General features: G+C 34.9%; 1 protein-coding gene across 1 annotated transcript; it reads left to right on the plus strand.

Moving 5' to 3' along the window:
- Positions 1–1,473: 1,473 nt before the first annotated feature.
- Positions 1,474–23,645, plus strand: LOC120627631. Its single transcript, XM_039895644.1, has 7 exons — positions 1,474–1,537; positions 15,493–15,704; positions 18,325–18,460; positions 19,091–19,224; positions 20,315–20,548; positions 21,789–21,960; positions 23,500–23,645. Exons 1-7 carry the CDS (start codon positions 1,474–1,476, stop codon positions 23,643–23,645), a joined length of 1,098 nt encoding a protein of 365 aa, XP_039751578.1.
- The last annotated feature ends 568 nt before the right edge of the window (positions 23,646–24,213 follow it).

Raw genomic sequence — 24,213 nt, forward strand, 5'->3', positions numbered from 1 at the left:
ACCGATTTGACTGAAGTAGTGAAGGAAATTCCCAGGGGATTCATCAAAAACGACCAAAAATGCGGATGAAGCCGCAGGCAATAAATTAAATTCGTTTATAATTTCTTTTTCGTGTTATTTAAAGCCTGCATGGTTCTTGGAATCCGGTAAAATAAAGCCTACTTCTATTATATAGAGAAAATTATTTGCTAAGGCCTATAAACTGGATGTAATTTATTTAGTTACGTTATGATGGACTCGAGAGGTCTATTGAATAAAATATTAGTACCCTAAATTAGGATACTTGCTTGCGTACCCTTTATTGGAGTGGTCGAACTAAACTACTGAATAAGTAGTAAATTCTTTAAGCCTGTATTTTTTAACCTCCGTTACAAAAAGAGAGGTGTTAGAAATAGCTCTCGGACTAGGTCAGTGTTGTACTCAAACGGGTGGACTGATTTGAATAAGGCTTTTTTCATTGTTTATATAATTTTTGTTCAGGCTTTTATATGGTTTAACGTTAAGCAGCGTTACAATAATGTTTAAGTTTATTTTTATCATTACCGATTACAATCGGACCGTCGTAAGAATCTGCTGAATTTGAGTAGTTGTAAAGCTTTTTGTGACAGATCTCGTACGAGGGAGAGGTGCCGCTATGCTTATTGCTGCCGCTGAACACCGTAGCTGTGTTGCGGTCTAAAGGGCCTGAATATCAGTGTATTTACAGGCTTAACGCTGTTGCTTGCTTGCCCTGCAAAGTGTTTATCGTCAATGGTTTTCCGTTTACCATCGGAGGGTCATGGACTAAAGGGTCTAGAATGCTCTTCTAGCTTCTGTTTTTCTCAGTAGGTATATAGGTAATAATAAATATCCATAATAAAAGTGGATGTGGTCATTGCAACATTAAGCATTAATAACAAAAAATAAATAAACTTTTCGAGATTAGTAGACATAATATACAAAATAAAATGTTCATTTAATGGTTCTTTTTCTTGCCCTTTATTATATCTCGTTCTGTGTGGTAAGAACATCATGTCACCTGCAACTTTAAAGATTTGTAGTTTTGGTTTTAGCATGTTTTTTACGCCTGAATGCCTGTCTAACCAGGTTTTCAGTATTTATTTTATGAAATAAAAGCTAACTTTTTTTTTAACGGATCCCATTTTATTCGCAGATTTTTTTATATTAATGTTTACACTATTGTTGTACACAGCAAATAAAAAATACCAAAATATACTAACATTGTGCAAGGTAGACTTGTTTTAATTAAAAATTATTGTTATTTTTCCTCACATATCCTTTTTTATCCGCTTATACTCGAAAACCTGGAATAAACCTTTTACTGTTTATAGCTAAATCATCAAAACATGTGGGACAAATTGTGAATGTGACGACGTGTCTTTGGAACAAATATGATGATAACTCATTAGTAAAAAAGTGTGTTCAAGTGAAACCGCGTCAAGTAATGGTGAATTGAAAGTGAAATCGTGGGTGATGGTTTCTCCACAGATATGCTTGTCTTGGTCAATGCTGGTCCTCATCATCGCTGTAAAACAAGGTAAGTTTTAGCCAACATTTTTTTTTCTAACCTACCCATGCGACATATGACAATGGCTTATCAATTATTCATTCTTCTTGAGTCAACATCTCCTGAGGATGCTCCGGTTTCGGAGCAAAACGTGCGTAGGGTACATTTCCGAAGATCTGTTTAGTGTGGAGTATAAAGATTGAAGAAAGTATAAATTACACGGAATATAGCGAATTAAGCTTTATTTTAATAATTTTTGAAGTTATTCTACCTTAGCGGCGTTAGGAAAAAATCATGGGAATGAAATTACACGATGTAACGAAAAGCGCGCCCACATGTTTACACGATTTTAACAGGATGCCTTCATCCTTCATCTTGCCTTAGTTGCGAAAGAAAGTGAGAGGGGAATACATCGTCCGCCAGCGCACTTTTTCCGATGCGCGCACAACGTCACAAAAAACGGACACCCTAAAGTTAGCTATCCGAGTCCGATAATGAGATAACTAGATAATGCGTTATAATAACACTTTCAATGTATTAAATGCCTTTTTTTCTATTGTTAGTGTCGTTTTCTCTGCAAACGTAAAATAAGGCGAAAGATAAAAAAAAAAAAAAAACTTGTTACGCCAAAGAAGTATAACTTCTAACGCGTTTACAAAAGTATACACACGTTTTTTTTTTAAACAACCTAATAATATGTATACGCACTTAATTTTATACGAAATTAATTACTAAAGTGCCTATGTAATTAAGCGCCGGTAGCGAGTCGCTTACATTTAATTTTGGGCTGTAATTGAAACCTCTATTTACTGTGTTCTGCTAAATGTCACTTGAAAAGTTAGCTAATTTACTAACTTAAATAATTATTCCAATAATTTAGGACCTGCCAATGCATAAGTTTAAACAATGTGTTAAAACTCATTTAATAAATCGTGGTTACTATACGATTGATGAATTTCTTATCGTCAAGGTTGCTTGGAAGCAGGCTTTGCTCGCATCTCTCACAAGATAGAAACATTATTACATTTTTTTTTCATTGTAAACTTTAAGATGTTGAAAAAGAGCAATCTGGTGAGATTCCGGCCGGCTCCTCTCGGTTGAATCTGCCTTCCAAATCGGTGGTAGAGTCACTACAAACAGACTGGCTTGACGTTAAAAATGCTTAAAAACTGGACCTTCTTGAAATAAATGAAGTTTGATTTTGAATTCGATTAATGACACACTTTGCTAGCCAAAGTAAGAAAATAACGGTGTGCACTCTCACCGTATTAAAGAGCTAGATTAATTTGAAAGCTAATAATAACTTCAAGGTCATCTTCACAGGCATTTATATAACAATCAAAACAGATATTATTTCTGTATTTAACCTTCTAGAGTTCCTTTATATTATTTCTTATGTTTAACATTTACATAGTAATTTATAAAGGTTCTTTTGTTACATCTGATCACGTAATTTAACAAACCTTTCGCGTACATATTTTACGAGCATTATTCAATCAGCATATTATATCTACTACAGCGGTGGCGGAATACGCAGGGATAACTGGTTATTTCAATAATTTCTTTTCCCAATGTCATCGTTATTTATTGTGGTTTTTCTAGAGCAACAAGACTGAAGCATATTAAATTAGCACCTTTGTTCAACATTACAACAACTCTCAAGGCAGTGGGTCTGGATTAGAAACGGCGTTAAGTTTATGACAAAATTGTTAATGGTAAAACTAGAAACTAATTATAAAATATTTCGTAATTCAGTTTTCTCTAAATTAGCAAATGTATAGAAAGTAAACTTGTTATTACATACGTCGTACACATTCTCTTGGTTATCAGGCCGCATCTTCTAACGCCGGTCTATATTTAAAAGAAAAGGATAAATTTGTTACATCTGATCACGTAATTTAACAAACCTTTCGCGTACATATTTTACGAGCATTATTCAATCAGCATATTATATTTACTACAGTTTCTTTCAAAACTTTCCAATATTTAAAATACAGTCCATAAATTAGGATTCCAACTGACGCCCAAAGTTATACGTACACAAAATAGGAACTGACAAAGACTTCCGCAGAATTCCAGTCTAGTTCCTCCATAACTTTAAAACTCTGTAGATACTTCCACGTTTATATTGAGTATAGATCATGGAGAGTTTCGGCGAACAGAGTACTCATGCATACGTATTTTAAACAATATAGTTACTTAACTATCGTTTCCATATGGAAACATATAAGAGGGGCATTCATTTCCAGATAAATTACAGAATTCATTAATTATTTAATCTAAGGACAGTGACTTTTGGTGATATTTAATTTGCGAACAAATTCAAATATAATAACAATCAATCAATCAATCAATCAATTATAATAACAGATAAAATTGTAAAAAAAACTTAAAATATATTTAGAGCAGTCATCCCTCACACAATTTTAATATTATGTAGATCAATTTTCTAGCCGTAATGAGGCTACATCCCAATCTGAATTAACTATCACATGAAAATTAAGCTTAATTTGCTATACCTACTCCGCGAAAATCAGGAGAATCTGTATGGTGTAATTTTGAACTTCTTTAATCCTTATACTCCAATGGCAATGTACCCTCTACGCACGTTTCAGCTTAAAGACATTTATTTTCTCAAAAAAGAACACAATAGTTCACTTACATCGAGAATACAATAACATTTTAAAATTAGTAGATACAAAATCTCAAAGTGCTTTACAGATGTACCATATTATTTAAAAGTAAAAATTTTTGCGGGTGGTTAAAGAAAAAGTTAGCGAGCGATAATACAAATCGTTTTATAAGAGGTCACATTAACTTAACTGAACGGTATTTTGTACATGTTCAATAACAAGTTTTTTAAACATTGGTAAACTTTTAGTGTTATTGACTCTCTCAGGTAAATTATTGTACAACAGCACTCCCTCACACAGTATACTTTTCTTTCCATAATTGGTTCTAGTTTTAGATAGTAAAAATTTAGTTTTACGTTTTCATAGATAGTTTGCATATGTTTTTGTTTGAAATCGTAATTGTGAGAGTATATTATCTGTGCTTATTTTTCTTATTAAGGTGCAGGTTTTTAATGCGTATAATTGATTTATATTAAGAATTTTAGTCTCTGTATACAATTTATTTGTAGGAGTTAGATAGTTATACTTATAAAGAGCTTTAATAATTTTATTTTGGATAAGTTGCAATTTTTTAATATGTGATTTCGCGGCGGTTCCCCAAATTTCGATGAGGTATTCAATATGGGGTTTAACTAGGGAGTTGTATATAGTAGATCTTATTTTATTTGGTATACAGGATGATATTCTACGCAAAGCTCCTATTAAGGGCGAGATTTTTGTTTTAAGGTTGTCTATAATATGATTTTGCCACGTTAGTTTAGTGTCCATTATAAGTTCTAAATACTTTTCCGTATTTGATTTTTGTAAAGGATTACCGTAAATTTTCAACTGGTCATGAATGCGGATTTTTTTGTTTTTGGGCGCAAAAATCATGTAGCTCCGAAACCGGAGCATCCTCAGAAGATGTTGACTTTAAAATTATTCATTGTAAAGTCTTTGTATTTGATTACGAATGTCGTTTCGTTTGAGCATTGAAACACGGTTGGTCAAGAAAGTAAAACTTTACTAACTTACTGACTGAAATTTTGATTTTATGAATGGATTTTATATGCATTTGCAAAATTTGTACCAACAATTCCGGTTGATTTCATCTTGGGAATTATCGGCAGCTACCCAAATGGGACTCATCTGGAAATTACGTGACATTTAATCTTCCTAGAACGTATTCGGCTTTAACGACGAGTACTTCCACTGTATGTTTATGTAAGTATAACATATAGCTATCTATTAAAAAAATAGCTAAATTACCACTACATTCTATGGTTTTTTATGGTTAATTTAAGATTATCTGCACTCGGCCATGTTAAGCAATGGCTCGTTCTTATATTAATTCCCGTTTCTGTTAGATCCTAGATTATTGAAATTTTTGTTGTTAGGAATTTTATCATTGTTATTTATTTCAATTCTAAATCATTGTCATACAAACAATTTAACCTAAGAAGTTTAATTAAAATTAGTATTAGTATGATAGTGTCAAATTTTTCAGTATTGCTGTAGAAAATGATCGCACTTCTTTAAGAAACTTAGTTTAGGGATCTGTTTACAACAAAATTGAAGTGGTCGTAGAGATTTTATGACAAAGCCCGTCCGGTGAATTACTATCGCCCTGATTATTTCAGCCGCCAAACAGCATTGCTATGTTCCGGTCTGTGGCCGGTGTAATTACAGACACAGGTGATTAGACACTTAACGGTTCAGGTCGATGGACACAGGTCGGCACTTTGTAGGACGTTCTTGTCTACCCTGCAAAGCGTTATATACAGGGCGTATAAGATATTATATTAAGATACAGGGCGTATAAGATATTATATGACAGTTTTTAGCCAATACATATTTGAAAATTTAATGTATGTTCACAAAAATATATCTAAACCTAAGAGAAAATGTGACTGCAATAATTTGAACATTAGAAGCAAAAATAAACTTGCAGTGCAATATAAAAGAATACATAAAATAAGTAATTCATTCAAAGGAAATTGTATAAAATTTTACAATAAATTACCAGTTGATATCTTGAAGAAGTCTCTGAAAAAGTTCAAAGTTTGTATTAAATGTAAGCTTATAGAAGAGTCCTATTATAGTATTAAGGACTACGTCAACGATAAAAATGCTTGGGTGTAAATTATTGCTCTAACCAGGTTGCTTCTTTAATAGTTTTTAAATGACCATGTGAGATGGTGATAACGAATAAAAAATAACAACCGGCTAAGTTTGTTGTGGGCTGCTTCTTAGACAAGGGCGTGTTTGGAACCCTCGTAGCTTTAGTATTAAGTTGACGAATTTATTTATCGCCATCAACTCACTCCTATGTCATATTTTACATGTAATGTACGCATCAAAAGTGCCATCTATGTGCCATCTATTTGAATAAAGAAATATTTGACTTTGACTTTGACTTTGACTATTTGATGCTATGTACATAATTAGGTGGGCAATCTGCTTGGTCAGTCTATTATGATTTAAAAAAATTGTGTGTGTACTTATGTACACGCGTTAAAGTTATATTCCTTTATCGTAAAGATAAAAATTTAAAATCTTTTCAAAAATTTCATCTTTCGCTTTATTCTACGTTTTTTAGAAAAATGTATTTAATACATTGAAAGTTTTATTATAACGCAATATCCGTTATTTAATTAGTTAAACATTAATATGATTATTTAAATATCACAAAAAAAAATCTATATGATTAAAGAAATGGACATAATAAACATAAATAAATTTGGAATAGACTCATTATCTTCCAAACAACATTATCATTTGTGATTTATGTACAATTGAATCAATTGAATCTTGACTTTGACGTTATTCAAAAAAACCATTGCCTACAATATATGCCGTGTAAATGTGCAAGATACATAAAGTTATACGAAGTATATTTATTGTTATGTGTATATTAATTAACTTTGAGTGAGGCTGACGTCACGGCACACGAGCCTTTGTCCGGAACAGGATGACGCGAGCCGGAAGCATATTCCGGACGCCACGTCAGTGCGCCTGTCCCACGTCTTGTTATAGTTGCCTTCATATGACTTTATGCCTCTTATATTGCTTTAATTGGGACTCTTATTTTTATTGTACTCTATGGCTACGCACATAAAACCTTTGACAAGTCGCAGGATTTTGGCATAATAATGCATTTTGCGCTTAACGCGAATAAACAAAGAGGGCATCTTTGTTTATTCGACTACAAACTAGCCTTCGACTACAAGCTCTGGTGTTGCAGTATGATGCAGCCTAAGATGGTAGAGGGCTAATATTTTTACGGCCTCGAACCGGGATGCCAATCGCTTAGCGCGCACATCTTTGTTGCCAGGGTGGTAACTTGGCAAAGTCTCTCACCAGAAAAACTTTTTATATTTTCCTAGTTTTCATCCCATAAACGGGCATTCATACCAAATTTTAAAGATGTCTGCCCGCGGCATAGCTCGTAAACAATTTTCAATTTTCTCGCGGGAACTACTTAGGAACCGGGATAAAAGGTAGCATATGTTCTTTTCCATGTCAAAAGCTACCTGGAAGGCAAATTTTATCCAAATCCGTTAAGCCGTTTTTGCGTGATTGTGTAACAAACATCCAAACATCCGCACTTTCACATTTATAATATTATTTGGATTTAAGATGCTAGTAAAATTATTTAAAAACAAACCCAGAAATCATAGGTTGGTGCGTAATGCAACAAAACGAGTTATTCATTATTAAGGGAAATACTAACAATGAAACGCACGTACACACACACATAAACATATACTAGCTCAGTTCCGCCTGAGGAAAAATATATATCCTAGTAACTACATTGCTTAATTCCCAACTATTCCAAACAACACTCGTATCCACTAATACTTTTTGTCGCAGTCTTTTGAAGTACAGTTTTTGTTGATGACATGAATGGAGCTCACTCTCTTTTGTTTTAGTGCCCATTCGTGATTACTTTCCAAGGTCGCTCGTTAGGTATGGAGGAACTATTGTGGAGCAAAACGGCGATGCTTCTAATGTTAGTTATTAGGTTAGGGCTTATGGATTTAGCTTATAACTGCCGAATCGGTTAAGTGGGCCACATGGTGTAGTACGGATCACTAGTTCATGGTTTTGTTTTTAATCCAGCTAATGGAGAAAAAATTGGAGTTGCTACCAAGGTGATGTACCTTGGTAGCAACTCCAATTTTTTCTGAGCGCATGTTAAGCTATCAGATTCCAGTTATACCCATTTATAATTAGTCGATAAAAAAGTAGTTAGTAGCCTTGGGGATGTTAGACTATAGCTCTTTAGTAGATGAGTGAGGAATTATAATTCAGCAATTGTTAAAATATAGGCATTATAAAGTTTTTTATTTATACTCTTTATGTGTACACCACAACATTCAGAAAATAATATTGGATAGAAGCAGGCGTTACTTTGCGAAAATTCATGATATATTATCAAAATTAAGCGAAATTCGCTATACTCCTCGTAAAGCAGGATAATCTGTATGGTGTAATTAATAATTATTGGTTAGCATCCTTAGGAGATGTTGACTTAACAATTATTCATTGTAAAGTCAACATCTCCTGAGGATGCTTCGGTTTCGGAGCGGAACGGGCGTTGAGGGTACATTGCCGAAGATCTGTTTGTTGTGGAGTATAAGTATTAAAGAAATTATTAATTACACCATACAAATTCTCCTGCTTTTCGCGGAGCATATTAAGCTTAATTTTCATAATTCAGAAAAAAAAGAACAAACACTTCAAAAATGAAGCAGGATACAAAAGGCGGCCTTATCACTAAGTAGCGATCTTTGCCAGGCAACCTTAGGATTTGGAAAAGAAAAACGTATTGGTATACGTACGTATAGTGAGGTTATCTAAGCTAAAACATTTCGGTAAAATTTCATGCAATCCGAATCGCTCTGCTACAGTATTCGAAATGTCAACTTGCATTTGCTGAGTGATAAAAAAAGATGAATCCATGAAATGGCCGAGAGTTGGCCGAGAGTAAATATCTCGCGATCTGTGAAGCTTCAGTTGGAACAAAGCACGCTATGGCGACTCGGAAAATATGCAATGAAAACTAGTGTTGGTACGAGTTTTAACATACCTACCGCATATATGAATTTTTATTTTAACGTGTTGAACGGACTTGTTTTTAACCGACACCGACCCCGACATAAAACGACGGCGTGTTATAACGTTACAAGTTTGAAGTGACTGTGTGTGTGTTTGTGTCTGTGGCATCATATTTTCCAATAGGAAGAACCGATTTCTAAGAAAATGGGTCCAAGATGGCTGCCGTCTTAAAATGCCTGATTTCATATTTTTTCGCAACTCCCTCTATATAGGAATCAAATGAAAGGGCGTGACTAGTAGAATAATATACACTTTATTGAAAGTCAGGGGTTTTTACAATTAATTATTTTTAAATATTTTAATAATGAACCATACGGATTAAAGGCAAAATACTATTTATTCTATGTGACGGAAAGTAGCTTTCATGCAATTTTGTAAGTGTTTGTATTTTACGCCTGATAATGTCAAAAAATATGCGTAGTTGTAGCTTATTTACGTGACACTAACGGCCCTCCGCGACTTTTCCGCGTATGAGTCAAGCTTAGAAGATAGACATAAAATGCTGTCGTGTACTTTTTTTCGAACTTTTAGAGAGAAAAAATCAAACGTTCTGCTGGCGTAACTTTTACCATTGACGCATCGCACGCATCGGAAGCATTCAAAAGGAATACTTTTTCCGTTTTTCCAAATTTTTTCCCTTTTGCTCCGCTCCTATTGGTCGTAGCGTGATTTTATGTAGCTTTCCTCGATTACTAGACTATCCAACATTATAAGATTTTTTTTTCAATTTGAACCAGTAGTTACTGAGATTAGCGCTTTCAACCAAACAGACTCTTCAGCCTTATTAGATTAATAATAGATAGGTACAAAATGGTTTCGGGAACTTTTATGACAAGCTGGCCCTGCGGTTTTCCCCACGTCTGCTATTTAACGTGACTTTATATACCCTACAACGTGTACATACTTTTTCAGTCTCAACGGAAAACCAATGGAAACTCATCTATAGGTTTAACATTGCATACAAACAGCATACATGAATTTTTAATTCTATTGTGTCGAACGCATTGGTGTTGAAATTATGCGATGTATGTTTTCGCACATTCACCATACGTTCTGTCATATAATTGTATCTGTTTATTTATTTATTTGTTTGCTTACCACTGCACCGATCTTGGCATAATTATTTGACACAAGTCTGAAGAAGGACATAGAATACTTTTGATTCCAGTAAAACACTAAAGAGCTGTACCTACGGAATTAAAAAAATCGGCTTTCCTAACTAAAAGCTTTTATTCTGGAGACAAAGGATACTTTTGATCTCGGAAAACAAACGAATCCTGCGGTTTTTTTTAAAGAACCGTAACGCGGATAGAGTCGTGGGCAGCAACTAGTTTGTAAAAATTAATGTTGATACGCCATAAACCTTTTGACGACCTACTTAGTGATGTAGATCGCCGGGGTGAAAATAAGGGAATTTGTTGTTTCTGAATTTTCTCTAGTCTGGTCTGATGTGAGGCATACCGACAAAGATGTGGTATAACTGCGAAACCTCTGACGGGTTAGCATGCAATAAACACTTCTCACCAAATGAGATTGCAGTCAAGGGCTAACTTTTAGTCATCCACCAGTCTATTAGTTCCACAGCTGGGCACAGGTCTCGTCTCTCATAGGAGAGGCCCCGAGGCGGGTTTATGGCTTGACGGCCGATTGGCGCAGCCGGCAGCGACCATTATTTCTGAGTCCAAGCCCGTGAGTTCAATTCCCACAGCTGGAAAATGTTTGTGTGATGAACATGAATGTTTTTCTATGTCTGGGTCTGTATGTTATAAGTATTTATGTAAATTATTTATAAAAATATTTATTAGTCATCGTAGTACTTATAACACAAGCTACGCTTACTTTGGGACTGCATAACGATGTGTATCGTCGTACTTTATTTATTTCTTATTTATTAATGGGCTTTGACAATCTGAACCCAGGACCTCGTAAGCTGCAGTTCAACATGCTAACCAATAGACCAACGAGGCAGTTAGCTTGTAGTGGAATGAAAAAATGACAAACGAAGCCATGGTCACAATTAGTATTCCTTTAAGTGTTTACGATGAAGCCGGGTTGATAAAACAAACTGACCCCACTATAAAGCGAACGCCATTATACCGAAAGCCTTGACCGTGTTTATCGGCTAACAAAAGCTTTGGGTCTACAATATTAGCTGTAGAAAGTATCAACATATTATTATCGACGATCGGCGATATTAGATTGTTTATATTAAAGTAATAGTAGAGCTATTTGTAACAGAGCTAGTCCATATACCATGTAATATGTACATAATAATCGCCGTCACTCATATATAAGAACAGTCCGCCACTAATTCGCATTCGAAAAGTCCGCTAAATAGCATTTACGTAGTTTAGTAACCCCCAACCCTCTAACCCCCTTTCTCTCATTCTCCCTCTCCCTCTCCATTTCTCGCTCCTCTAAAAGAGAAGACTGTTCCCGTGCATTAAATAATAAGCTGATTAATGATGAAATTCAAAATTCTAATTCAAAAATTGATTATAGTTCAAAGGAGTTTTTATTTTACAACTTAAAGAGTAAAGGTACGCGGGCGTAATAGTAAAATTTTATTTGTGTACTTGACCTCGACCTTAAACTCATAAAAGCCACTAAGTGGTTGGACAAAGCAAGGTTTATCGCTAAATGTGTTGGCCACTATCATCATATTACCCAATGGACATAAATATTTTGAAGGGTGTTAGAATTTTCCGGTCTGTCATCTATTTATCTAGTAAGGGTACTCCGTACTACCAACATTTGCATTGCATTAACGGAATTCAGCTTTCTGAAGTTAGAAGTATGACAGTTATATTAAACCAGTGCAACAACGATTTGTATATTGCGTACCGCTAAATAATTTGGCGGAACGTCTTTGTCGGTAACTAGCTACGGCTGAAGCCTAGAGAAAATTTAGAAATTATAAAGTTCCACAAAATCTAAAACCACAGCGACCCAACAGATTTGCTACTTATGGAACTATTTCGTTAACTTAGGTTCTTTTACAAATTTCCTCTTTTCTGATTTCTTTATTTTTTTATTTGTGTTCCTTACTTTTCTCCTTTGACATTGGGATCGAAGACTGTTCTAAGCCTGTACTCAGATATGCTAGATGGATTGCTTTCTGGTTGCCCTTCTTTCTGGTTCTTTTTTTTTGGTATGCAGCTTCTACATTGAGTCTACGACCGTGTACTACAATATCTTAACCATTAAGAACTTAGATTAAATGTTTTATTTATCAAAGCCTCATTTTCGCCATCAGATTTGATCACGTATAGATACTTCAAGCAAGCTCTCTTCTTTGCCCGCTGTGTATCATGATTGATATACATAGCCTTAAATAATCCAGCAACATGCATTGGAGCAGTGTGGTGTATTTTAGCTCTACGTTCCTCTTTCCCAACAGAAATAAATCTTACAACTCAGTTTTTTTGGAGCGTAAAATAAGGCATGCAATTCTTATTTGCAATTCTAATAGTATCCATTATTTACGGCACACCCTGTATACGATGAAAGCCTTTAAAATAATTCACGACAGCTTTTGTCCAATAGGCATTAAAATATTCCATTGTCCAATCCATCTTACATTACAAAACGTCTTACGATTTGCGTCTTTGTTATCCAAATACCGCTTTGGACAGTTGTTGACACGGAAACGCGTATTTCATATAAGAGCCTTATTTATATTGTATGTATGAATAATGTAGGCAATATCCTTATAAAATGGGGGCCGCGAAATCTAAATTAACTGGAGGAATACAAAGCTCGGGACACAAGTCTTTTTGAAGGATAATGGTCACGTGCTTCAGTGGTTACGTGAAAAATCTTTATACAAAGGAGGGTGTCATACCCTCTTTTGTATACAGATTTTTCATTAGAAGACAAAATAATCATGCCCTGTGTGATATTTTTAACCGATTTTGAAGTACGGGTGGTAAAAAAACATTCGTATCCTCCAGGACATGATTTTTTTTTGCGGATTTCTACGATCATTTTGACCAATAGACGTCAAATGCTGGACATGGGTATTTTGCAGAGAGTTCCAAATGCCACGGTTTTGTGCTTCTTGGGTCCTGAGGCTCCCCGCGATACTTTTGGTGTCTTCCGCAGTCGAGGCTATATCTACGCTACGTTCACGGGTGTGAGGCGATTCCTGCACCTTGGGACCTCAACGTCCATCCGTTCTTTGAGCTATATTCATATTCCAATTTCAGTTACTCACCACACTTCACTGATTTGACGGCCAATTGGCGCAGTGGGCAGCGACCCTGCTTTTTGAATCAAAAGCCGTGGGTTCGATTCCCACAGCTGGAAAATGTTTGTGTGATGAACATGAATGTTTTTCAGTGTCTGGGTGTTTATATGTATATTATAAGTATTTATGTATTATATTCATAAAAATATTCAACAGCTATCTTAGTTCCCATAACATAAGCTACGCTTACTTTAGGGCTAGGTGGCGATGTGTGTATTGTCGTAGTATATTTATTTATTTATTTTATTTCAGGAAAACAAGCCTTATAATTAAGTTTGTGCCTTTACTTCACTAAACTTTACCATAGTTAACGTTCTCCGTTGTAAATAGTTAGAGTTCGCTCATTAATTATTCCCTTCACCCCTGGGGATCCTGAAATATTAGCTTACTGTCAGGGAGTCCAATGGTGTATTCAGTCAATGCTGTATTTACATAGGCTGTTCACTGAAGCAAAATATCCTTTATATCCTAACTGTATCAAGACAACCGGCGCAATATCTTGTTTTATACATACACTAGCGTACCCAGCCCGCTTCGCCGGTCTAGATTTTGCTTTATTTTATTTAAACAATAAACTTACATCATTAAATTTTTAATTTAAGGCTCATAATATATTAAATCATTTATTTCTCTCCGTATTCATTCTCTTCTATTCTCTTCTCGAGCGGGCGAAGATCATTATCTACACCCATGTACACCCAACAATAGAATATCATCATAGTGAATAAAAGCTGTATTTGACAGTTTGACAGTTCAAAAATAGGAGACCTCCGATCGTCACCAAACTTTACAGGATTACTCACCGGGTCATTCCGGAGATTTCCTGAAAGTTTCATTAAAATCGGTCCAGGCGTTTCGGAGCCTATACGGAACATACCCACACACTTTCTCTTTTATATATATAGATAGATAGATAGATACAAATCAAACTCACACTTACGCAGTGCCAACTGGTATCCTTTATACATACTTACTCGTATACAGAAGTAATACCAATAAAGAAGTTTTTCAGTTATATATTAATTCCTAAAATAATTCATGTACCTACCTAGTGCACAATTGCTTCATTCGCTAAAAATTCGAAAGAATTTGTTAGATTTTTAACCAACCTCCTTCAATAAGGAGAAGGTTAACTAAATATTATTAAGGTTAATTAAACTGCCACCAAAATATTATGTGCCTAATTTCACCAATTTAAGCATCTGTGTGGTGGTTGAACAAATGAATAAACAAATTAAAATCAAATACATTTCCCATTTTTATCATTAGTTGCTATTTCTGACGTACAATTTGCTTTCGTAATATGGCTCTCTTTCTCTTCTTTAAATTATATACACATCTTTCTCTCTTATCTAACGAAACGTACCTAAACCATACTCTCTTAAATTTTCAATTTAAATTTATCCACCGTCAGTATTATTAACCCATTATAGTCCCACAAAAGGGCACGGTTTCCTCTCAGAATGAGAATGATTTACAACGTACTTTACCACGCTGACCAAGTGCGGACCTGTTGACTTTACACGCATTTGAGAACATTATTGAAAACTCTCAGGCATGCAGAATATCCTTACGATGTTTTCCTTCACTGTTAAAGCACGTAATATTTAATAACGCAGAACGCACATCGAAAATTAGGGGCGTGTGCCGAGGATGGGACTCGGTTCGCCGAAAAGATAGTCTTAACAACTAGACTCACAGAATTAAGAATGCATGCAGTGCGTTGTGTTCAAAAACATTGAAAACGCCCTGCGCACGTCTCACTTCACTCCCGCGGAATGTTGCTAACTCCAAAACTTATTCCCATTTACCCATTTTTGTAAACGTTAAGAACATTGGTATGAAGTGGCTAACCACCTGCTACTAAAGTCTAAAACACTACTAAAGTGGAGTGGTATTTGATGCTTCAATATTAGTCGTGTAAACGGTTTCTGTATGTTCTTAATTCTTTGAGGCTACCATCACTGCTAATAAGGAGGTACAGACGAGTAATTTGTTTCCAGGTTACGGCCAAGCGACGGATGTGGACGTGCGGATATCCGCACCCAGCTGGGTTGCCCGCGGAGGATCCGCTACACTACGTTGCCTGCACCAAGTCCCACCACAGCTGCTATACAAGGTTGAATTTCTAAGAACCGGATCTAAACTGCTGCAGTATGTGAGAGAGCGCGTGCCACCATACACCAATTATAGTTTTCCTGGAGGGAAACTTAATGTAAGTTAAAGTTGTACTATAACTACCACTCTATTTTTTTATTTTTTATTTTATTACAGAATTGCGTATCAGAGCTATCCCACTGGAATTATGCATAATTCTGGGGTAACATGTATCGTATTTTATTGTCCGGCTCATAAAAATATCTTTATGGAAAAATAAATTTGTCTCATCCATAGATTAGACACTCGGTCATTTCGGTCACTCGATTTCTGTGATTCTTGTTTGATTAATTTGTAAAATTGATCGAATAGAATTATAAAAATTTACAAAGTTGCATTTAAAATAGTACCTAGATTAATAAAATATACATATACTAGACGTGTCCTGCGGCTTCGCCCGCGTAGTTTTGGGCGTCATAGTCTACACCCTTAGTCATATATGAGATTTTTTCACAAACATTTTTGTATCTTACGTTATATTTTTTTTTTAAAGTATACTATATTATTTCTAATACCTCCAAGAATATGTATAAAAAGTTTCATGAAGATCGGTTTAGTGGTTTTCGCGTGAAAGCGTAACAAACAAACTTACATTCACATTTATAATATTAGTAGGGATTTGAAAACAAAATGTTTTCATTATGTTACTAATAAACAGCAGGACTTACAGCAGCAAAATTGTAAGCGAGCCTGTATTATTGCGCAAATGTATAAGTGTGAAAAGTCGAGTGAGATAGACATGAATTTTAGTAGAAAAAAACAATTAAAACATAAAGATAAAAATTTCAAAAAAAGTAAAATAAAGTGCCGATTTAGTTAAACATTGAGATTAGTTCATTGCGTTCCTTCATCAGATCTAGCACCGATATCAATAACTGAAACACTTCTAATATAACCACACTCATCGTTAATTTTTTTATTGAAGTAAAATCTACAGGATTATTTTGATAAACTGAGCATCACTAGTACCTATTTTAAACGAAGACAGTTAATTCTCATAAGTCGAACAAAACAGTTCTGAAGACAGTCCGCGTTCGAATATAGGCCAGCAAGAGAGTATGCAGATGACGAAGTTGTTAAAAGTTGCGCTCGGTAGGGCATATAAATTTTCACAATATATTGTAGTTTACATACTCTAAGGCGCTACAGATGGTACGTCAACGAACACAACGTCTATATTATTTAAGCTACTTTCCCAAAATTGTTGCACAAATTAGAACTACTGAAATTGTAATGGGTGTCTAGATGAAAAGTTCGATGAAACTTAATATAGAATAAACTGCACTAATAGCTCGACATGAAATAATTGAAATTATAAAGTTTAGTGATGTGGTACCTACATAAATAGATAGTGGAACCTTAAATCACTAATAGGGATAGCAATAAGATATTATTCCCCTTTTTCTACACATCTTTGCGCTTACAAGAATACAGCAATGAAACAGTCATGCGACCGAGGTGGTGGGGGAAGCAAATCTCCCCTAATAAATGTTCTGCCTTGGTTTCTGTTAGGAGGAAATAACTTTATTAAGGTAGATAATGCTCCCAATTTCAATAATGCATCAGGCATTTAAATATTCGAATGCATGGAGCCACAAAACAGTTATAATTCATGCCAACCGCACATTTTAGAAACTTCACGGTGCGGCATTTAGATACTAAAATTCTAAAATCACATCGAGCATTGTTTCGCTGCGGTAGAATAGTGCAGAAGTTTTTAATTCATAACAAAAGCAAAGGGTAATAACAAGTGAAGGGGAATTTTAATAAAAGTTAGGAAACTATTTCATAATGTTTAAAAGGTTTTTACCACTCCTAGACATATAGCTCAACTTTTTTAATAAAGTAACGGGTATGTGGTACGAAAACAATTTAATTTTAACAATATTTCTCAGTAATTATCGTGAAATGTATCGTGTTACTTTATTAAAAACAATATTGGTACTAAACGCGAAAGTTTTAAAACACAGTTAATTACTCGTATGTGCTAGTGCTAAATAATAATAATCTTCGTCATGATATCAACCCGTTTCCGGCCCACTACAGGGCACGGGTGTCAACCACCGCACAATGAGAAGGGGTTAAGGCCGTAGTCCACCACGCTGGCCCCGTTAGGATTAGTGGACTCCATACACCTTTTAGGACACAATAATACTAAAATATACATAGTATGTTTACTCTTTTTAGGCAACCACCTTTAGGCTTGAAACAAGATAGAGCCAAAAGCATAAATTAGAATATCGAAATCTAGTTTCTCTTTCGACTTTTTCTACTTTATGGTTATCACTTTGTTTTTTTTTCAATTGATTAGCGCTGTTCAAATTTTATTTCAAAAGAAAACAGAAAATGTACTTAGGTCAAAAAAAAATTCAAGATGAAATGGTGTTTAGGTTAAGGTATGTTTGTTTGTTACCATATTTATTTATTTATATTCTTATTCTAACACTATCATTATAGAATACTTAAACCTAATGCGATAGTGTAGCTGTTTTTTTTTTTTTTTAAATCTTAACATCATAATATTTAATTATCTATTCCTGTGACAAATAACCCACATTGCGATCAAAGCAGAACAAATTTAAAGAAATAACAGCAGACAAATACTACGTAGAAAAAAGTGCCTCAAACCTGATGTTAGAATTTAAAGTATACGGTGATAAAAAGGACATCTATTGCAGATGTCGCTCGTGACTGAGAACTCCATTACGATAGATAATTTGGACCCGACTGCCTCCGGTCTATACTGGTGTGAGGTTTCCCTGGAGACACCCATTTTCACTGCCGCCTCGCCTGCGCACCAGCTGACTGTCGTGTGTAAGTGAAATTGAATTATACCTTTCAGACCGTGAACAAAGGATTATATAGAATAGAATATGTTTCTGGTTATAAGAACAACGCACAAGGCTTAAATAAATAGATATCCTATAATCTAATATATAATTAAAACAACTTGAGTTGTCTGTCTTGCAAACAGATATGATGTGTCGCACCATAAAAAACTCCGACTTCTTTAGGGTGGATGTTATGGAGTGGGATACTAAACCCTAATGGCCCTAACTTGAAAAAAAAATCAAATCCTCTTATATTCTCTTAACCCTCTAATGTTATGATTTCCGGAAAACAAATAGTTTGTTTCTCATCGTAAAACTCTCTACCTGCCTCTGATTTCCCCTCAATATGGTTGAAGATTAACCCTTTCAAAAGACTGACTGACCGACTAAGAATACAGTAGATATATAATATGTTATTAGTTTAGTGATCACAAATGTAGTATTGTAGATTTTGAACGTGTAACTAGCAACCTTTTAATAAAAAAAAACACTGGGTAACTATTGCTACGTAATGCTACATTATTAATAAGGTCCTAAAAGTTACTTGAGTTTTCATCGATGATAGAGCTTACCTGGCTACTACCAATAATTAACACTTCTATTTTTTTATCAGATTCTCAAAAGCATCCGCCGATTATAACGTTCGGTAAACCAGACGTTGTGATTGGTGGATTTATCCGCGCCAATTGCACCAGTGCACCTGCTGCCCCCGCGCCCCGGCTGACATGGTATATCGATAATGAGAAGGTAAGTTTTATTTTAGTAACAGCTAAGAAGGTAAGTTTAATTTAGTAACAGCTAGATTGAAGATAAAGATACGTTAACACAGAAACTACTTTTTCCCCCGGAAACATAATGAACATGATTCCCGCACAATTTGTGAAAAATTTTATGTCAGCAGTGAACTATAACTTATTATGACGGACGACTGGCGCAGTGGGCTTGGGTTCGATTCCCACAACTGGAAAATGTTTTTGTGATGAACATAAATGTTTTTCAGTGTCTGGGTGTTAATCTGTATATTATAAGTATTTATGGATACTACTCATAATAATATTCATCAGTCATCTACTTAGATGACTGATGAATATTATTATGAGTAAGTAAGCGTAGCAAGTACCCATAGCACAAGCTACGCTTACTTTGGGGCTAGATGGCGATGTGTGTATTGTCGTAGTATATTTATTATTTATTATAACTATACATAATAATATTCATCAGTCATCTACTTAGATGACTGATGAATATTATTATGAGTAAGTAAGCGTAGCTTGTGCTATGGGTAAGTACCCATACTAGTAAGCTACGCTTACTTTGGGGCTAGATGGCGATGTGTGTATTGTCGTAGTATATTTATTATTTATTATAACTATAGCTACAGTTGGTCATAGCAAACTTCACATTTATGCTAGCTGCGCACCGCGGTAAATAAGTCTGTATACGATATTACAATAAATAATACGCGTGACGTACTAATTCAACACGGGTAACAACGCGGGATGCAGCTAGTTCTTATTTATGTTCCTCAACAGATTTATATTAAAAAAAAAACATCCCATAAAGTACAACGATAGAATGCTATATTATTAACCGCTGCATCAGCGTCCAATCATTTATATAAGCATATGCCCTATGAACGGAAGTAAAACATCGTGAGGAAACCTATATGCATGAGTGTTCCTCATAATGTTCTCAGAGGCGTGTGAACTGTGAAGTCCTCCAATCCACACTTGGCCAGGGAAATGGACTATGGCCTAAACGCTTCCCATTCTGGGAGGAGACAGTGCCCTGTAGTGGACCGGTAATGGTTTGATAATAATGGTTTTTATTGTTATAGGTGCCCGAAGAATCCATTAGATATTTTTCCTATCGAGTATCAAGCTCTACAAGGAACAAAGGCGGTAGCGGTTACAGGCACAGGAAACACCAACACCGATATATAGCACCCGAATTCAATCACACGGCCAAATACTGGGCTTTGGTGAGCGAAACCACTACCCCGTCGCCTGCGAACCTAACTAAGCAAAGCAAATGCACCTTGAAGGACGGACAGAGTGGAGATGTAGCTAAGGTTTGACCAGCTAAATATGGCTAATAGATCAATGTTATTTTTCAGTGTACTATTAAACTTCCAATGGCTTAATGAGCTCAGCTATGCGATGTCGTAGTAGAAATTATATTCGCGTTAAGGGGTCCTGAGACGGTAATTTGCGATTGCCAATGTTTACGTGATTTGAGGTTTCGAATGTTAGGTTATTTTGATTTTAGTCGTTTGCTCGAGTGATCGTTTTTTTTTATTGAGAAAAGTTTCGATATTTAAACTACATCTAGCATTAATATTGTGAGTACAAAGTTAACGATTTCATAATGCATCGGTGAGAGTTCATGTAAACATTTAACCTTTTCAAATGATCGTTTCGAGGACTCTTCGAAAGGTTCTTTGAATGTTACCATGAGATCTGCTATTTCGTAACCAAATTGAAAAGTATTTTCCTAATAAAAAAAACTTTAGTATATGTAAACTGTAATGCGGTTTTATAGTTGCGGAAATATTATTTGGACATAAAGTACCTACACTGAAATAAATAGATAGTCAGTTTAAAAATGAGTGGAAGAAAAAACAGCGTGTGCCGATCACACAGCTTGGGATAACAGTGAGAAGATGATACTGACTTTAAGAGCTAGTCTGCAATGCAAACAAATCTGTGAGATTTTTGCTTTTTTCAGTTATAAGTATTCGGCACACGGAATTGCACTATGGCATAGAAGCGTTTCTAATATTAATACGCACTGCTTGAAATTTGTAAATTACAGATATTTTAAATCGCATATGCGTGTATATCTAAATATACTGCAAGTGTTACAGAATCGCGTAAAAATTACGCGCGTTTATTTTTCGCAGTTTGTAACTGAATAAAAGTAATTGCTCTATTGTAAAACCTCCAGGGACGCAAGAGCCGACCGCATCAGATACGGACTCATTACTTACCGTGTCGAATGCGATTGACCCCTATTTTGTTTTTATACTACAAGTTAGCCCTCGATTGCAATCTCACATGGTGGTAAGTTATGATGCAATCTAAGATGGTAGTGGGCGTGGGAGGATAGTCTCTGTATCTAGGTGGGTGGTAACTAGTCACGGTCAAAGCATCCTACACAAATTCACAGCGCTCGTCGTTCCGCCAGGGCGGTCGTTAGAGTCAGTTAGTGCTTACTTTAGTTAGTGTCAGATTTAATATATTATGTTCGACTAATATTTTAGCAACTTTAAACCAGTTAAAATATTGATTCTAGTTTAATGTTTATACTAGATTCGAGAGAAACCAAGGGATCAAGCGCCTCCTCCTATATCTCTGTGGGTATCCATAGCTGAACTGCGAACTCCAGCACACGGCCGCTTACAGCTGACTTGCACTGCGACAATACCCGACGAAGTTGGACCTGGGGAAAAGTTTGCAGACATCAAGAAACAAACAGTTACCGGTATGCACCCATTATTTTAAGGGCTTTTATTACTAGGATGACATACTATGTTAACACTTCACTACTGGGTACTGCCACATTTATCTCCTGACCCGACTTCTAATTTATTTTTAAATAGTATCGTTTAACAAAAACCGGGATTTTATTATTATAATTATAAATACTATGGGAAAACATAATTGATTTTATTTTATAACAATATCAATACGTTAAACATTGGATAATATAAAATCATAAAGATCTCGTATCTATAAGATATCACTTAGAATAATTCGCTTTTTTTCGCGAAAAAATAAGCCACAGCCTTCTAGAATCTACTAGAAAGCGGAACATTAATTCGTACAAACATAAATACCTACATTGCCCTGACACGATAACTTATTTAATACTACAATTTCTAATATGTAAAATTTTAGCATATAAACTTTCCTCCCATATTATATTATAAGCAAATATGGCTTTTAGAAGTATATTATTTAAAGCTATTATTGTGATCGTTGATTTTAACGCTTTAACTTTAAAAATATAATACATTCATCCTTAATACAAAATTTATCAACCCCTGAAGATTGTAGGCCGTGCCGAATGAATAGTTAACTGTTGATGGGCAGTATCCGTCATGTTTCTTTTTCTGACGTCACAAATCTACTATGACTTTTATAATGAATCGATCGAATGTAACAAACACATTTGTGGTTGTTGTCAAAATAAAAGGGGTATATTTATATAAGGTTGGCTTATTTATATTATTATGTACAAAAAACGTGTCAGTTCTTTAACCATTAAAATGTGGAAATATGGACACCATTTTAGCTATCTTTCTAGAATTAGACCAAAGACAAATTAATCATAGAGAAACTTCACATGGACAAAGACAAGAAACACACCCAAAGTATTCTGTGAAGTATACGAACTTTAATATTAGTTACAAAGTTTCTACTCATCCATTAAAATTATTATCATGAAAATCTGCTAACAATTTGAAAGGAAACTTTGGTTTGCAGCTCGAGTAGTTTTAAAATTTCCAGCGGAATACCAAATTCATTCACAGATAAGTTTATGAAGCTGATGCGCTGAAGGGCAAAAATACACAATCCATACTTATATTATTGGTATTTATTTACGTACCCGCTTAAATGTTATAAATTTTTTAAACATTAGAGGATTGCGCAATGTTCATATAAATTCAGTGAAGTTTCAGGACATCAAGTCACCTGTTGGTTGGTGGTTGGTTGGTTACATAATACCTAATGTTGTATGAAATCAAAATAAAAATAAATATAAAAAATTTAATTATAAATGGTAAAGAATGTCCATTTGGTCGTTTCGTGACGTAAAGGGGGGGGGGGGGGGGGACACCGTTATACTTTTTCCTACTGCTAAGCAGCATTGCTGTGTTCTGATCTGATCTGATAAAGATAATTTATAAGCGATAACAAATCTTTCGTTTCTTATAATAATTCTTATTTCATAGTTTGTTATTTCCGTTTTATAAATCAATAAATAATTGGTGTGCAATTAAAAAATATTATTTCGCAGTGGCAGTCAATGAGCTTAGTTTGAAAAAACCACGTACGGAATCTTCTGCTTTCAATGGAACCGCGCCGTGTCTTCAGAATTATAACCAGTTTCTACTCATTGGTTTTGGTCTCCTCGTCTATGAGCTTCAATTTCCTCTAAATTAATAGTAATATTACAACTTAACATTGATCTCTGTGGCATGTAACGTTACCTAATTGATAATTTGTTATTTTTAGTATTTTTTAATATCTTTTCATGTATTTGACATTTTATTACTATATTGTGGGCCGACTATGGATTTTAACAACCACTGAAGAATTGTCTTACTTTCGCATTTGTTTTTAGGAGCTTTTACTCAATAACGAAAAATCTCTTATTTTTCGTCAAAAAAATCGTCGTTTTTTGCCGAATTTGACGTATTATCGTATACCGGGCTATTTGGCGTGTAGTTGGTCCATTTTATTATTTTTCAATCCACTCTCATTGGTTGTGGTTTGTTCTTTAGGTAACTATGTTGATTTACACATTTACTTTTGAAAATTACAAGAATGCAAAAATTAAAGCAGCTTTTGTTACCTAGCCACATATAATATACTTGTACTATTATATTACACACTACAAATAATGCTAACATACTAGTTCTGCGGTCCGTGAATATCATTGCCGAAATAGATACAAATAACACTAGAACTCGGATATACACAACCATGTAAATGGCACAACGGCTATTTT

Source organism: Pararge aegeria, chromosome 11 (genome assembly GCF_905163445.1).
Source record: "Pararge aegeria chromosome 11, ilParAegt1.1, whole genome shotgun sequence".
In the NCBI taxonomy this organism is placed as follows: domain Eukaryota; kingdom Metazoa; phylum Arthropoda; class Insecta; order Lepidoptera; family Nymphalidae; genus Pararge; species Pararge aegeria.

Excerpts from the sequence above, each read along its gene's own strand:
- LOC120627631 (XM_039895644.1), top strand. The coding sequence starts at position 1,474 with ATGGTTTCTCCACAGATATGCTTGTCTTGGTCAATGCTGGTCCTCATC. Across the intron at positions 15,705-18,324 it reads TTCCTGGAGGGAAACTTAAT|ATGTCGCTCGTGACTGAGAA; the intron begins GTAAGTTAAAGT and ends CATCTATTGCAG. Across the intron at positions 21,961-23,499 it reads CAAGAAACAAACAGTTACCG|TGGCAGTCAATGAGCTTAGT; the intron begins GTATGCACCCAT and ends ATTATTTCGCAG.